Source organism: Muntiacus reevesi, chromosome 3, assembly GCF_963930625.1.
Source record: "Muntiacus reevesi chromosome 3, mMunRee1.1, whole genome shotgun sequence".
Lineage (NCBI taxonomy): Eukaryota > Metazoa > Chordata > Mammalia > Artiodactyla > Cervidae > Muntiacus > Muntiacus reevesi.
In genome coordinates this window covers 87,189,269-87,206,918 of record NC_089251.1, presented here as the reverse complement: position 1 = coordinate 87,206,918, position 17,650 = coordinate 87,189,269, and the positions used below count along the sequence as shown (strand labels likewise).

The window sequence follows — 17,650 nt, the reverse complement described above, 5'->3', positions numbered from 1 at the left end:
TGTTATAGAATTGCCTCGGATTACCAGACCTGAATAATGCATATTTTGAACATAGTCATTCACTTGTTTATTTCTGTTGCTATTTTAATGTCTGAGTTTTTTGCTAATTAGTTATGTTGTTAAAGATAATTTTATATAAATGCAAAATCCTTCGCTATATAACTTTTTAACACCTTGAATCATTTTTAATTTTCACATAAACATTTTTTATTATGTTGTTCCCTGTTTGTTTATTTTTTTCTTTTTTACACCCCCCTCTGTTGCATAGAGAAGCTGCAACCAAGTTTGCAATTTTCCAAGTCACAAACGGACGTCTATAATGACAGTACTAACTTGACATGCCGTAATGGACATCTCCAGTCAGGTGGGTTTAGGTTAGCTAACATGTCAAATAATAAAGCTTGCATGCAAAGTAGAGTCCTGCTTAACCTGATAATGCTGACTTGATTTTACAGTGATAGATTCGATCGGTTTTTGTTTGCACAGGGCTGTGTAGAAAATACAGCATCCTTGTCATTCATGGTATGTAAACATGTAACAAATAGGTGTAGCCATTCTCAACATGTTATATTTGCATATTTTACAGCCTCCAAGTTTTGAGATGATAAAATGTGAAAGTTCGTTTTCCTAAATTATTAAGATGTTCTTTTGTTTCTATTTTATTTTGAGCTTTGGTGTTTTTTCCTATGGGTACCTATACCAGGTTTTTATAAAGCAGCGTTTTTTGAGACAGTAATTTTAATTTTTTGATCATATACCAGTTTTCGATGCATATACATTTCTTTTATACAATGAATGAGTATTTAATCATAACCCCTGTTGGAAAAAGTTTGAAACTGAGTTCACACAGTGAGGAGAAACATTAGAGTACTATTATTTACTATGAGTTAAATTTGTTCTCCATAAGCTTTGAGCATCACATCAGCTCCTATAGAAAATTATATGTTTTTTTGTCTTGTTTTGTTTGGGTGGAAGAAATCTTCATTTCCTAAGTTCTCTGACATCTTGTCTAGTTTTATTGGTAACTTTTTCAGAATTAGTTCTATGTCCAGTGCTTAAACTTTATTAAAGTAAATACTACTTTGTTCAAATTGTAACAGAAAACTTGCAGTAGAGACCATAAGAAAACTGCTTTCTACATGCATATGTAATAAAAAGTTTAAAGATTTCTTGTTTTTTAAGTTTTTATTTAAAACTTTTATTTAAATCATTTATATGTAACTGATCTACAATGTTATATTAGGTCCAGGTGTGCAGCATAGTGGATCAGTTATACACATATCCACTCTTTTTTAGATCCTTTTTCCGTATAGGCCATTACAGAACATTGAATAGAGTTCGCTACGCTGCACACCAAGCTCTCGTTAGCTGTCTCCCTTATACATAGCAGTGTGTATGCGTCAGTCCCAGTCTCTGTTTACCCCTCCCCGCCCCTACTGCCTGGTGAGGACAAGTCTGCTTTCTACATCTGTAACTCAGTTTCCATTTTTCCTCCCTTTCAAGCTGTCTGATGTTTTTTTTTTTCCTTGCTCTCTAGCTTCACATTATAGGTTCTTGCTCTTTTCTGTGCTTTTTAACTAAAAGACCTGCTTTAATATTTCTTTTAATGAAGTTTTGTAGACAGTAAACTCTCTCAGCCTAGTGTCTGCAAATACCCTCATTCTTACTTGGCTTTTCACCTGTATATGGAACAGATGAAAGTTAACATTGTTTTTTCCTCCAGCATTTTGAGCACACTCAGTTGCCTGCTGACTTCTGTTATTTTTATGAGAAACCTGCTATCATCTTCACAGTTCCTTGTAAAAACCTTATCCATTTATAATCTTAGGACTGTACATTTTCTGTTTGTAGAAATTCTTCTCCAGTCTCCTGTTTTCCATTTGAAATGAGTGATAAATACTTATCACCCTAGACAGATCTTGCTTTTATTGACACTTAAGCTTTTAATTGTCATTCTCTTTTCTGGATTGCTTTCCTGGTTTTTCCTATAGAGTCATTATCCTTTAGTTCCTGGAACAAATGGTACAGAACGTTGTGTTTTTTTATTGGGAAAAAACCCTTGGTTATTTTACTTTACTTTAAAAATTTTTTATTTTTTTCACCACACTGTGTGGCATGTGGGATCTTAGTTTCCCAATCAGGGATTAAACCCATGCCCCCTACACTGGAAGCAGGTTCCCTTGTTTGGAGTTTCCTTAAGCCGTATTAAGGGATATTATGACAAAGCAACGATAAGGCTTTTGTCTTTAAGCTAGTCTTTTCTCTAGGCTGCTCTAATTTGCTGACTGATTTAACAGTGAACATTGCTATTAATAAACTCTGATGTTTGTTATGTAGTATATGAAAATATTATTTAGAAGCGGTGAGATTTGAACATTTAAAATGTATAATTGATGTAGAAGAGCAGAGTAGGTAGGTCATGTGACCTTTTAGACTTAATAGAAACTATCTTATACTTGCTTATTGATATGTGCACGCATGTATGCCCAGCCATGTCTGGCTGTTTGTCACCCCTTGGCCTGTAGCCTGCTAGGGCCCTCTGATCATGAGATTCTCTGGGCAGGAATCCTGAATGAGTAGTCTTCCCGACCCAGGGATGGAGCCTACATCTCCTGTGTCTTCTTACATCAGCAGGTGGATTCTTTATCGTGGAGCCACCTGGTAACATAGATACAGCACGAAATACTTGGCATATTACCCACAACGTTTTACTCTTTAAATTAAAATTACCTTTTAAAACTCATCTGGTGGCACAGATTGGATTTTCATTCTGTTTTGTAGTCTTAAAAGTTTGGAATGATGTGCTATTTGTCCCCACCCCCACCCCCATACAGCCTATCCCTAGTGCCTTTACTACATTTTGTTTCTTTAATTTTTGGCAACTTTTAAATAAAACAAAAAAGAAAAAAATTTTGGCAGCTTTATTTTCTTGATACCTGTTTTGTATCCTCCTCCTGCCCCCACAAATAGTTATTTCTTTTTTATGACAAATACATATTTCTTAAAAGAAAATTATACACTAGGAAAAGGAAAAGGCTAAATACTCATAATCTTGTCCACACCCAGTAACAATTGTTATGAACACTTTAGTATATATTCTGACTGAAGTCTTATTTTGAGATACTGTTGAAATAAAAATAATATTATTAGCTTTCAAATTTGTACTGGTCCTTACATTAACTTTTATAATGTTTAACCAGAATTTTCTGACCATGATGACTTTACTTTTGCCTTGATAGAAAGTGGAGCTGTTCCAAAAAGAAAAGATCCGTTAACACATGCTAGTAATTCACTGCCTCGTTCAAAAACAGTTATGAAAACTGGACCCACAGGTCTTTCAGGCCACCATAGAGCACCTAGTTGCAGTGGTTTATCCATGGTTTCTGGAGTGAGACAAGGACCTGGTTCTGCAGCTGCCACGCATAAGGTATTTTGAGACAGTAACTTCAGTTGCTATGCTGTTGCAAACAAAATTTTTAACATGATAATGCTTGCTTAAATTTATTATAAGTACTTTGTAATACCTTAAGAGAATTGATAAGTTTCCACAAAGTTGAATGATTTCTTTTATTTTTTTTAAATTTAGGTTTATAAAAATCTAAGTAGGAACTTCCCTGGTGGTCCAGTGGCTAAAACTCTGCACTGCCAAGCCAGGGGACCTATGTTCGATCCCTGGTTAGGGATCTAGATCCTGCATGCTGCAACTAAAAGATACTACATGCTGCAGTGAAAACCCAGTACTGCCAAACAGTAAATAAACTGATTTTTTAAAAATAAAGTAAAAAGAATAAAAAATAAAATCTAAGTAGCAGAGGCAACTTGCTACTAAAAAGCAAATCTTTTTTTTTTTTCTCTATTATCTTTGAAGGAAATCTCTCTATCTAGGTGTTTTTAGCAGTAAGTTTCTTTATCCAGTCTGTTTTATGTATTCTTTATCCAGTCTTTTTTTCCCTAATTTTATTTTATTTCTTTATTTGACTGTGCCATGAAGTGTGGCTTACCATATCAGTTCCTGAAGCAGGAACTGAACCCAGGCCTTCAGCAGTGAAAGCAGGGAGTTCCAAGCACTAGACCGCCAGGAAATTCCCTATAGGTCATTTTAAATTCGTTTTTGTATAATTATGTAAATGTACATAAATGTTTTATAACATTAAACATACATAGAATTTTGTTAAAGTTGTAACAAGTATCAAAATTATGTGAGTGTGTTGTCATAGAGATCCTTTTTGTTTCATAGTAAGTAAATCTCTCTGGATAAAATCTTCTGTAAATCCACTTCATGCCAAATGTAGTTCTACAGAGAATGCCATTTTATCTTAGAGTAAATACACAATTTGGGAATTTTTATGTCCATTTTTTGCTACTTTTATCCCTTTAATTCTGTGAGCATTAAAGTTAACTCACATGTGAAAGTTGCAAACATTATGTTGTGTTTTCACATCAAAATTTTGTGTCCTTCCAAGAGTACACCAAAAACAAGTAGAACAAATAAACCTTCTACCCCTACAACTGCTGCTCGTAAAAAGAAAGACTTGAAGAATTTTAGGAATGTGGACAGCAACCTTGCTAACCTTATAATGAATGAAATTGTGGACAAGTAAGTATTGTCATCTAAAGTGTTTTATGGAGTTTAAACATTTTTTATTAGCAAAATATATCATAAATAAAATGGATAATAAAAAACTTTGTTTAATTTACATATTTAATTTTTATGATGATTTTCAATTACTGTAAATGAGAAAGTCATTGCTTTACTGATTTAACTATAGTTTCACTCTTAGTTAACATAAAAATGGCTACATTACATAGAGCTTAAAATTAATATTACAATAACTGAAGAATATTTCTGTGTGTAGTTAACTGAAATTCTGTTTCTTAGTGGAACAGCTGTTAAATTTGATGATATAGCTGGTCAAGAGCTGGCAAAACAAGCATTGCAAGAAATTGTTATTCTTCCTTCTCTGAGGCCTGAGGTAAGGACTTTATATAGTCATTTTTTTATAGCATCATCCATTACTGAATCCATAGTATCAGTAAATAAATGAGCTACACTAGAGTGATTAATTCATTTAACAGTAGGTTTGATTTTTTTTGTTTTTAAAGGAAAAATCATTAGCAATTGATGTTGATTATATTGGAGAGGAGATTGACGATAATGGTAACTAATTGCCAATCCATTTGTAATTAAGTTTATAGGAAAAATATTTAACAGGCAATAATTTTATATTAAGGTAAGAGAGATTTAAAATTAAGACACAGAAATCATACTGGAGAAAAGAGAAATTAAGATAAAGTTATTTAAAAGAATTATTTTGAAGATATTAAGTGATCAAAGTAAGTGAAGAGCTGATAAGTGATGGATAGGGGCCTAACCTTCCATCCCATAATTTTTTAACTCACTGAAGAAGTTAGGTAATCTTGCAGTTGATAATAAATATTTAATTTTCCATATTTGACATTGTTTTGGATCTTCACAATTAACAGATTTCATATTTGATGTTGTTCTGAAAAAATTGCAAAAAATAAATCTGAGGATCCAGTCTGGGCCAGCTGTTTCTCTTCCTCCTGAGCTTTCAAGTCTTTGTGGACTTGTTTACAAAATCTCGTGAACATAGATGTTATGTGGCACGTTATTGTGAATACACTCTTACACGAACGTGTAGAGGTTGTGTGGCCCTATTTTTCTGTAGTCTCTGTCATTCTCGTACTACCTTCATGGTGTTTGTAACTCGTGAGTACCAACTGTACTGAAATTTATTATTTGTTGTTTCTACTTTCTTTTACCTCTTGCTCATTCTAAGAAGCAGTGTGCAGGAAGTCACTGGTTTAATATACTAATTGAATATTCTTAATACTCAATCAAATAAATTATTAAGGTGGAAAGCATTTGTCTTTATAGTAGCCAAATTTGTCTCTTCTACCACCTCAGGCCACACTTTGAGGAAACATACGATGGTTTGTATTTTGGGCTAACTTTTTCCCTGGGGTTATATATAAGAGTAGTAAATGCAGCAGACTGAGTATTGACCAAAAAATGCTTGTTGAAAGGATTCATGCAACCGTAGACCTGAAAAGGGTCTTAGCAATCATTTAGTCCATGTGTTGCCAAAGAAACTAGTCCTGAGACCTAAATTTCTTTCTCTACATTTTAGTTAAGTGGTGGATCAGTCTCAAGTATGGGCTTTATTATTAATGATGTGCTTCTTAGGGTACAAAAATATATCTAAAATTGTAAAGATAGTAAGGAAATATCTGAACTGTGTTAGAAGTCATTCAGCTTCTGCTGTATGCATAACTTTAAGGAGCACATCTAAAGTGGAGAGTAAGGTCAAACAGCATATGAATTTACATTTAAGAATATTTCCATGGTAGGACCATACTATTTGAAAAAACTGGGATTTCAAAGTTGAATAACCTAGTCTTGGGTGGGGCAGAAGCCTTAGTAAACGTACTAAATTGGAACTTGAGGAGGAACAGCATCTGAGGTAGAGCCCAATCTCAGGATTTGGACCATTTGTCTCTTTATCTCTGCACCTGCCAATTTGAACATTTTTATAATTCTTGTTAAGATTCCCAAGAAAGAGAATATGATTGTCCTAGCTCATCTTTTCACAGTAGACTGTAAAATGGATCATGGGTCAGAGTTTATTTCATAAAGCACCTTTATTGTGCAACAGATCAGCTTTAGTCTTAATTCTCCACAGTGGGGAGCTTGCATGGATCACAATGGGGACATTGTTAGGCTAGATTGGAAAGTTGGGTATGACAGGCATCATGATGAATTTATTCATTTTTTTACGGTGCTAGAATTTTTATTTCATCTTAAAAACACGGAAGCAAAAAAAATAAATAAAAATAGAAACACGGAAGCATAATTAAGTTTTCTTTTTGTTCAGTCACTCAGTCACGTCTGACTTTTTTCGACACCGTGGACTACAGTATGCCAGGCTTCCCTGTCCTTCACCATCTTCCAGAGTTTGTTCAAACTCATGTCCATTGAGTCAGTGATGCCATCCACCCATCTCGACCTCTGTCATCCCCTACTCCTCCTGCCTTCAGCCTTTCCCAGCATCAGGGTCTTTTCCAGTGAGTCAGTTCTTCACATCTGGTGGCCAGAGTGATAGAACTTCAGCATCAGTCCTTCCCATGAATATTCAGGATTGATTTCCTATAGGATTATAGATTAGACTGGTTAGATCTGCTTGCAGTCCAAGGGACTCTCAAGAGTCTTCTCCAACACCACAGCTCAAAAGCATCAATTTTTCGGTGCTCAGCCTTATTTATGGTCCAGCTCTCACATCTGTATATTGGAAAAACCATAGTTTTTACTATACAGACTGTTGTTGGCAAAGTAATGTCTCTGCTTTTTAATATACTGTCTAGGTTTGTCATAGCATCTCTTCCAAGGAGCAAGCGTCTTTTAATTTCATGGCTGCAGTCACCATCTACAGTGATTTTGGAGCCCAAGAAAATAAAGTCTGTTATTGTTTCCATTGTTTCGCCATCTATTTGCCCATGAAATGATGGGACCCAATGCCATGATCTTAGTTTTTGAATGTTGAGTGTGAAGCCGACTTTTTTCACTCTCCTCTTTCACCTTCATCAAGAGGCTCTTTGTTTCCTCTTCGCTTTATGCTATTAGGGTGGTGTCATCTGCATATGTGAGGTTATTGATATTTCTCCCAGCAATCTTGATTTTGGCTTGTGCTTCACCTAGCCCGGTATTTTGCATGATGTACTCTGCATGTAAGTTAAATAAGCAGCATGACAGTATACAGCCTTGACGTACTCCTTCCCCAATTTTGAACCAGTCCATTGTTCCATGTCCAGTTCTAACTGTTGCTTCTTGATCTGCATACAGATTTCTCAGAAGGTAGGTTAAGGTGGTTTGGTATTCCCATCTCATTAAGAATCTTCCACAGTTTTTTGCGATCCACACAGTCAAAGGCTTTAGCATAGTCAGTGAAGCAGAGGTAGGTGTTTTTCTGGAATAGCCTTGCTTTTTCCATGATCTAATGGACGTTGGCAATTAGATCTCGGGTTCCTCTGCATTTTCTAAATCCAGCCTGTATATCTGGAAGTTCTTGGTTCACATACTGTTCAAACCTAGCTTGAAGGATTTTTGAGCATTACCTTGCTATCATATGAAGTGAGTGCAGTAGTGTGGTACTTTGAACATTCTTTGGCATTACCCTTTGGGATTGGAATGAACACTGACCTTTTCCAGTCCTGTGGCCACTGCTGAATTTTCCGTATTTGCTGGCATATTGAGTGCAGCACTTTAACAGCATCATCTTTTAGGATTTGAAATAGCTCAGCTGGAATTCTGTCACTTCCACTAACTTTGTTCTTAGTGTTGCCTCCTAAGTCCACTTGACTTCATGATGTAACTGCATTCATATGGATATATCTTTCATTTTCTTCTTTTCCTTTCACTTCTTTTTTTTTTTTTTTTTGATTCCTTTCACTTCTTTTCTCAGCTATTTTTAAGTCCTTCTCAACAACAATAATTAAGTTACTGAACACTAAAAGTGGCTTGAAGGAGATAAATAATATTAAAAATACATTCTTGAGTTAATTTTTTCTCAGAATTACTTAAAGCAAATACTTTAACCTTTGTTCTTTCGAGATGGTTTTCAGTAGTTAAATGTATAAGCACGCTATGGTATATCTGTAATAATGAAATATTATTCAGCACTAAAAAGAAATGAGCTATCAATCTGTGAAAATACACAGAGGAACATTAAGTACATATTGCTCAGTCAAGACAATCTTAAAAGGCTAATACTGTATGATTCCAAGTAGAATTACAGTGGAGACAGTAAAAAGATCAGTGGTTGCCAAGACTTCATGGGGAGGACGGGAAGGTTAAATAGACGGTGGAGAAGGTAGTTTTTAGGGTAATGAAACTGTTCTATATGAAACTAATGTAAATATTTGACACAAATAGTGGACCCTAATGTAAACCATGAAGTTACCTTAATAATAATGTATCAGTATTCATCAGCTGTATTAAATGTACCATACCAATGCAAGATGTTAATAATAGGGGAAGTGGGAGAGGTGAGGAGTTACATGGAAACTGTTCTTTCCATTAAATTTTCTATAAACCTGAGCCCACTCAAATAAAATTTTGTCTCTAAGTTGAATATCAGTTACTTCATATGGTTCAGCGTAAAAGTACATACACTTTGACTGTTCAGTAAAATGTTACCAGCTGGGTCTTCACCCTCACGCCTGCCCTGCCTGGTGTCCTTGCGTCGGGCAGCTGCGGTGTAATGTGTCCAGAGAAGGAGGCCTCTGCCCCCTTTTGTTGTGGAAGGGCAGTGCCTGCCGCGTGCTCTTGGTCAGGGCAGGAGCCTGGCTCCCGTGGTTCCGCACACAGGCTTTCAGTCAGTTCCCTGGTTTTGGCCACCTGCCTTACTAGTGCTTTCTCCCACACCTGATTCCTCCAATTCCAGAGCTTTTCCAGGGGTTTTTGTTCATGTCAGCTTGCTCCTGGTGTCTGTGTATCCCTTCACAAGCAGGCGCTTAGGTTTAGCTCCCTCAACTCCTTTAAATAATTTACCACACTTTATTAATTTACCATCTACAAAATTTTGTGTCCTCTGTTTCCTTTTGTAATTTTTTTTGCTTTGAATATTTATTTCTTTTTTTATTCATTTACTGTTACTTTGGTGAGATTTCTAAAAGAAGTGGAGAAACATTCTTCGTTCAGTATGTCTTGTTTAATCAGCCTGCTTTCAGTTTTTTAACTGTATTTTAAAAATGTGTTTAATTTTTATCTTGGCCGTACTGGGTCTCCGTTGCTGCACGAGGGGGCTTTCTGGTTGTAGTGTGCGGGGACTACTCTCTGGTTGTGGGGCACGGGCATCTCGTGGTGGCGGCCCCCTGCCGTGGGGCACGGGCTCGCGGGCGCCCAGGGCCAGCAGTTGCAGCCGGCGGGCTCAGGAGTCATGCTTCTCGGGCAGTTGCCTCACAGCCTGCGGCGTCTCCCCAGACCTGTGTCTGAACCTGCGTCCCCAGCATCGGCAGGCGGGTTCTTAACCACTGGACCACCGGGGAAGCTCAGTTGCTTTCAATTTGATCAATAGGAATTCGGTTTTATTTCACTTTGTTTTCTTCTGGTTTTGGTAATTATAGTGATTTATTGATTATATGTTCTCTTTAGAGCTCTGGGCAACTCTCTTTGGGAGGATGCTACTGATAACAAATAATACTTTTTAGATCACAATTAATATGTCTGGAAAAATTGTCTCCAGAATCACAGTTGTGAACTAAAGTATGTATTTTTAAGTTGTTCACAGGGCTTAGGGCTCCTGCCAGAGGCTTGTTACTATTTGGTCCACCTGGAAATGGGAAAACAATGCTGGTAAGAATTCTTTTTAAATTGGTATGTTCTATTGAGTTATTAAGAGTATAATATGAATAAAAGAAACATTTCATTGTCACTGAATCTGTTATTTATGATTTGCTTTTTGTTGTTATATACTTTCTCCGTCCCCCATTCCTCCCCTCCCCCCACACCGCACATCTTGCGGGATCTTAGTTTTCAGATCAGGGGTTGAATCCAGGGTCATGGTAGTGAAAGCACTCAGTACTAACCACTGAACCACCAGGAAACTCCCAGGTTTTAAGCTAGTTCTTAATGATGAAGATAGGGGAAAAACCATATATGTTATCTCTCCAGTATTAGTTTGATGCTGGGAACAGTATAATTTTCATTGTTTTCCCAAGTTAAATATTAAAATTTTGCCCTGGAAGAGCTTACCTTACTATATTGAGTATCTTCCTAATCTCTGATTTTTTTTTTCTATTTTAGCAGGTTTATTAAAATAAAATAATCAGCCTGATACAGATTTCTTCCTTTCTTTTTTTCTAATTGAGGCATAACTGACATACAACAGATTGTTTTTTTCTGTATTATTTTGCCAGAAGTTTTTGCTAGGATCTGAATGCCTCTTTTCCTGCATGACTCTGCTACAGGGAAACTAAATAGGGAAAGAGTAACTTTTTCCTTTAGCTGTTTATCTTTCTCTAACCAGTTATCTTCTATAACTGGGAAGAGAATAACACACGCTTCTTTTTTTTTTTTCAACCTGTCCCTTTGACATCTCTCTTAGAGAAAAGAGAGTGAGAAGAAGCACAGCTCCTGCTGCACCTTTTCCTCATTGCTGAGGAGGAAATACATTGATTGCTATTTGTTGAAAATTGTGTCATACCTTATGTGTTTAGGAAATGTTTTCTAGAAATTAAGTTGATCACATGTGGTTATCTTTTTAAAGCAATTGAACTAATATATTTACCCTTCTGATTTTTAAAGGCTAAAGCAGTAGCTGCAGAATCTAATGCAACCTTCTTTAATATAAGTGCTGCAAGTTTAACTTCAAAATATGTGAGTGTTCTTTTTCTAGTATTGTCATGCTTTAAGTTATTGTCTAAATGTTACTGTGTTAAGAATAAATGGCAATAACATTACACAAAGATGTTTTTCTATGAGTTTTATATCTATTACTTACATATTATTTAAATATCTATTTTTTACTCTTCAAAGTAGAAAGTTACGTGCATTTGTTAGGCTCGTTTAAAAGTGAAATTTTTCTGTGAGATTTGTTTGTTAGGGTTATGTATTAAAGTACCACAGACTAGCTGGCTTGAACAATAAATTTGGAGGCTAGAAGTACAAGATCAGGTAGTGGCAGAGGTCTCAGTTTTGTAAAGTAATTAAAAGTAACTATATAGTGATACTTTCCCTGGTTAAGTTCTGTTTCCTGTGTGAAATTTTACAAGTAAAACTGTTGTTACAGTAGGCTACCTATATTATGCACATACTACAGCAGAGAACACTGTCCTGGAAGTTAGGAGGTAGGGATGCCAACCTAACTTAGGTACAGAACTGGCCTTAAGAAAGTATCACTTTAAAAAAAAAAAAAAAAGAAAGTATCACTTTAGGTTTTACTTCCTTTATAAAGTGGCTTTTTTTTTTTTTTTTTAATGTAGTTACTTATTTTTGGCTAGGCTGGGTCTTCATTGCCGCATGCAGGCTTTCTCTAGTTGTGGTGAGCAGGCACTGCTCTCTTGTTGGGATGCACAGGCTTCTCATGGTGGTGGCTTCTCTCATTGCGGAGCACGGGCTCAGTAGTTGTGCCCCTCAGGCTTAGTTGATCCCACCACATGTGGAATCTTCCCAGATCAGAGTTTGAACCCAGGTTCCCTGCACTGAGAGGTGGACTCACCCCACTGGATCACCAGGGAAATCTTACAGTGTTGAAGTCATAAGAGGTGATCTCTTGCGGTTCCTTCTGGCTCTGAGAATATTTGTTTTGCAGAATCTAAATCTGAGGCTTTTCCTTTTTTTTTTAATTTAATTTTCAATAAAAAGATGCCACCTAGAGGACTAAGTAGTTTTTGTAGTGGATTACTGCAAACCTCATGACCCTTTCGAAGCATAGATGCTTTGGTGTATAGAATAGCTTTAGTATAGTATTCAAGCCCCCGATAATGCCTGAAGGAGTGTTCATAGACCACCTGGACTACCTAGAAATGCTTTGACATTTATTGACAGTGGTATTGTGAGAATGGATTTTCAAGATGGTTTTAGTAGAGCAAGCTTTGTTTAGGAGTTCAGTTCAGTTCAGTCGTTCAGTCGTGTCCAATTCTTTGCAACCCCATGAACCGCAGCACACCAGGCCTCCCTGTCCATCACCAACTCCCAGAGTCCACCCAAACTCATGTCCATTAAGTCGGTGATGCCATCCAACCATCTCATCCTTTTTTGTCCCCTTCTCCTCCTGCCCTCAATCTTTCCCAGCATCAGGGTCTTTTCCAATGAGTCAGCTCTTCGCATCAGGTAACCAAAGTATTGGAGTTTCAGCTTCAACATCAGTCCTTCCAATGAACACCCAGGACTGATCTCCTTTAGGATGGACTGGTTGGATCTCCTGGCAGTCCAAGGGACTCTCAAGAGTCTTCTCCAACACCACAGTTCAAAAGCATCAATTCTTTGGTGCTCAGCTTTCTTTGTAGTCCAACTCTCACATCCGTACATGACCACTGAAAAAACCATAGCCTTGACTAGATGGACCTTTGTTGACAAAGTAATGTCTCTGCTTTTTAATATGCTGTCTAGGTTGGTCATTAACTTTCCTTCCAAGGAGTAAGCGTCTTTTCATTTCATGGCTGCAATCACCATCTGCAGTGATTTTGGAGCACGTTCCAATTTACGTGCTTCTATAAATACACCCTGCAGCCTAAGGAATATTGCCGCATCCCTCTGTCCTCTGGTGTTCCCTCTTCTCAGTAGTTACACCCCAGTCTCAAGTCTTAGGAATGCATAGTGAAACAAGACAGAGATATATTTTGTTTTTTAAAAGTACTCACCAGATTCTCTTAAATAATAAATAAGTAGTCTATTTACTAATATTATAAGGAACAATCAATAACCCCCCTCACCCCTGTTCTTTAAACCAAATCTTTGGTTGCTGTAAAGAAAGAGAAGTTAAATTCCTAGGTACTAGATTTTCAGTAGTGAAATTATAAAAGCTGGAAGGAACAATCTTGCATTTTATGGGTTTAACAGTGTACAATGCCTTATTTTAGGTGGGAGAAGGAGAAAAATTGGTGAGAGCTCTTTTTGCCGTGGCTCGAGAACTTCAACCTTCCATAATTTTTATAGGTAAGAACATGTCTTCCAACAGCTTAGTTGAACATTTGTAAAATTTCCTTCTCCCAGATGTGAGGGAATGATAGGAAAGATTATTCAGAAGTAAAAAGTTTTCTAAAATTTTTATTGAAGTATAGTTGCAGAAGTAAAAAGTTTTTAAAAAACACAAGGTTAAAGACTATCCAACAAATTGAGTAGGATACATTATATTAAAAACCTAAATAATAAACTAGGTTAACCTCAGATAACTCATGTAGTTTGGGTTTTAATTAAAGTTTCATCCTTGTATTTCCTCTAGATGAAGTTGATAGCCTTTTGTGTGAAAGAAGAGAAGGAGAACATGATGCTAGCAGACGTCTAAAAACTGAATTTCTAATAGAATTTGATGGTGTACGTATTGATTATGATATTTTTATGTGGTAACATTTTAGTGTATGTATTTTCCAGTTGAATGACCCAAATTAGAAATAGACAACTTCATTGTGTTTTTCTTTATTACTTTAAAAGTATTGAAAAAAATTTGACTTATAGGTACAGTCTGCTGGAGATGACAGAGTGCTTGTAATGGGTGCAACTAACAGGCCACAAGAGCTTGATGAAGCTGTCCTCAGGTAGGGAAATTTATGTGGAAACACATGCATTTATTACAGATTATGTACTCCTTCATTCGTCTCACGTATCTTTTGTCTCTTTCATTCTCAGTGTGAAGACTAAATTCATTGTTTTCCTCTCTATATCCATCTTCTGGCCTCTTGTTAGTAAACAAAACTTTTGAGGACAGGACCAGCATGATATCAGGAAAACTATTTTTAGCTTTATGGTTTTAGGCAAATTGCTTATTTCTTCTCAGTTGGATTAAAGTATCTTTAAACTCCAAAACTGATTTTTACCCTGCTAACACAGTTCATGGGAGCTGCATTCTCTCTTCTCATGTGTTTGAGCAAATGTGTTCCCTTTCTACTGGGAGAACAGTTTGACTCAACATAAAATTCTTGGACCTCCCATTCTTTTCCTGAGGAATTTGTAGCATTACCTGTTGTTTCTAGGACTGGATGTTGCAGTGTGAAAGTCTGAAGCCAGCCTGCTTTTTATTCACATTTACGGGTTAACCCAGTAGGGTTAATGTCTAATATCCTTTCTACTACTACTGTTACTTTGGTGACCTTTGTTTCTGTGGTGGTTTTTGTTTTCTTTTTTATTCCTTTCCTGTTCTTTGCAATCCCATTTTTCATCTTCTGTTGTCTTTCTTCTTTGAACCTTTCTATCTCATTGAGCTCTTATTTCATAGGAGCCTTTTTTTTTTTTTCATTAAATTATTTTCTTGGAGAGACATTTAGTCACAATTTTAATTTGCTTTATGGCAAAATCCTCTTGTGAATATTCTTCATTTTATCTATTTTATGTTTACTGTATTCTTTCCATTATTTTTTGGTACTGTTTTTTAAAATCAGTCCTATGCATTTGTCTGCTTTGCCTATTTTATTTGTATAAGGGGAGTTTTCTTGGGGAACCTAATTTTGGAAGGATGTTGTAGAAGAGCTAGAAAAGTAAGATAGCAATGCAAATATCTTGAATTGTCCTATATACCCTAGAATGGTGGGCGGTCTCCTTGACTCACAACAAAGCCCCACCTGGTAAAGATGTGTACATGTATATAAATAAGAGATTGGGCCTATTTAGTCTTCTTCAACTGAAAAAGATGGGCCATTTCAAGATAGCTTGTCCTCTTGCCAGACTGACTGATGTCTTCTTACAAAGATGTTGTGTCTTTGAGTTTCTTTTTCCAGCCTCATCTTCCTTGTCATTCCTTTACTACTGACGAGGGTCATATGGTCTGCAGAGCCAGTCCTCGCGTGCTTGTTTAAATGTGGGGAGGTTAGTTTTATTTCCCCTCAGAGTGTTCTCTGTCTCCTCTGAAAACTGCTCTGACAACCGAGTCTGGAATTTGCAGTGGCAGGTCCTGTCTGATTCACTTTTGTCAGTGTAATTTTCACTGCCCTAGGCATGCCTTCTTCGTACGCTTTAGTTCTGTGAACATTGCCTAGCTTGCTGATGATGGAGTTTACATTTCTGTTTCTGTTGTTCTTGGTTTTAGTTGTTTTCAGTTTCAAGGAGATAGCAGAGATCTGTTTCTGCAACTTCTTACATCAGATATTTTGTTTTAAAGTGTTAACTACTGTTAAAAAATACAGATACACAAATGGTTATTTTAGTTCTGACAATACTAAGGATTTTTAAACAGTAACTAGAATTTTTTTAATTTTATTGGAGTACCGTTGATTTACAATGTTCTGTCAGGTCCAGGTGTACAGCGGAGTGCGTCAGTTATACACACACATGTATCCACTCTCTTTTAGGTTCTTTTCCCATGTAGGTCATTATGGAGTATTGGGTAGTCTTCCCTGTGGTATACACAGTAGATCCTTATTAGTTATCTATTTTATATATTTAACCAGAATGTTTTAAAGGAGTGCCTTTTTACACTAATGACTACTAAAATGTATTCACATGCTTTGAGCGTTATCCTTAAAGCTTTGTTTTTGTTATTTGCTATTTAAATTCAAAACTGTATTTCTGAGATTGCTTGAATCCTTTTTTTAGGCGTTTTACCAAACGGGTTTATGTGTCTTTGCCAAATGAGGAGGTATGTATCCATGTTTGAACTTTTTAATTTTAGGCAGAAACAAGACCTACCATTTAACATTATTACGTCTTCTAGTACATGGTACGGCTGCATTGGAAAGTTTGGCAGTTTCTTAAAAAGATAAACTTACTGTAAGACCCCGTGGGCTTCCCAGGTGGCGCAGTGCTAAAGAATCTGCCTGCCAACACAGGAGACGCAGAAGATGCAGTTCAATCTCTGGGTCAGGAAGATCCCCTGGAGGAGGAAATGGCAACCCACTCCAGTATTCTTGCCTGGAGAAATCCCATGGACAGAGGAGCCTGGAAGGCTGCAGTCCATAGGGTCGCAAAGAATCAGACACGACTTAGCAACTGAGCATGCATGTAAGACTCTAAAATTTTATTCATAAGATTCTACTCAAGAAATGAAAACATATATCTATACAGACATGTACAAGAAATTTTACAACAGCATTATAAATAATAGCCAAGAACTGCAAAAAAATCTAGTCATCAATTGGTGAATAGATAAACAAATGTGGTTATTCCTTTTATTGCTAAATGGTACCATACCATTCCATATATGGTACTTTCACATACCGTAATATGTATGGACCTTAAAAGCATTTTATTAAGTGAGGGATGCCAGATGCAAAAGATTACCTATTATATGATTCCATTTATGTGAAGTGTCTAAAAAAAGGCTATTCCTAGAAACATAAAGTAGAGTGTGGTTAGCTAAGGCTTTGGGTGGAAGTCAGAATTAATTGCAGACAGACACAGATGAGCTTTTTGGAGTGATAGAAATGTTCTAAAATTGGATTATGGTGATGGTTACACAACTCTAATCTTATTAAAAGTCACTGAATTATAGACTTAAAGTGAGTGAGAGTCCATATTATATGAATCCATAGCTTTAAATTGTGATTGTCTACCTCAGACCCTTAACATCCTTGGTGGGAGCAGCAGCTGTTTGCTTATTAGTGCTTTATTTGGATTAGTTTTTACTCTTTTAGGAACTTTCAAAAAATTGTCATTTTAATAGATACAAGTGAGACTGTAAGAGGTAGAGTGTTTTGTGTAAAATCATAGAGCTTCTAAATGAGAGTTAGGATTTGAACCTAACTCCTGGATATTTTATTAAGCTAACTCTTAGTACTGATAATTCTTTAATATTTCTTTTCAGACACGACTACTTTTATTAAAAAATCTATTATGTAAACAAGGAAGCCCATTGACCCAAAAAGAACTAGCTCAACTTGCTAGGTGAGTGATTTGATTTCGTCTATCCTGCAGCTTTTCTTTATTTTTAAGAAGTCTTTTTTCTGTTTTGTTTAAAGTAAGCTCATGTCTGAAACGAGTAAT

General features: G+C 36.3%; 1 protein-coding gene across 4 annotated transcripts in view; it reads left to right on the top strand.

Annotated features, from left to right (window-relative positions):
• The window catches only part of SPAST (spastin), a 53,437-nt gene that overhangs the window by 22,960 nt on the left and 12,827 nt on the right, over positions 1-17,650 (top strand). For 2 of the 4 annotated variants that reach the window (XM_065929473.1, XM_065929472.1), the window contains exons 4-14: positions 269-364; positions 3,240-3,427; positions 4,464-4,597; positions 4,880-4,973; positions 10,298-10,372; positions 11,324-11,395; positions 13,600-13,675; positions 13,962-14,053; positions 14,195-14,274; positions 16,265-16,307; positions 17,472-17,551. In XM_065929473.1, coding sequence (XP_065785545.1) covers positions 269-364; positions 3,240-3,427; positions 4,464-4,597; positions 4,880-4,973; positions 10,298-10,372; positions 11,324-11,395; positions 13,600-13,675; positions 13,962-14,053; positions 14,195-14,274; positions 16,265-16,307; positions 17,472-17,551 — 1,030 coding nt within the window. The remainder of the gene's footprint in view (positions 1-268; positions 365-3,239; positions 3,428-4,463; positions 4,598-4,879; positions 4,974-10,297; positions 10,373-11,323; positions 11,396-13,599; positions 13,676-13,961; positions 14,054-14,194; positions 14,275-16,264; positions 16,308-17,471; positions 17,552-17,650) is intronic. The other 2 variants (XM_065929475.1, XM_065929474.1) reach the window with 1 other exon arrangement.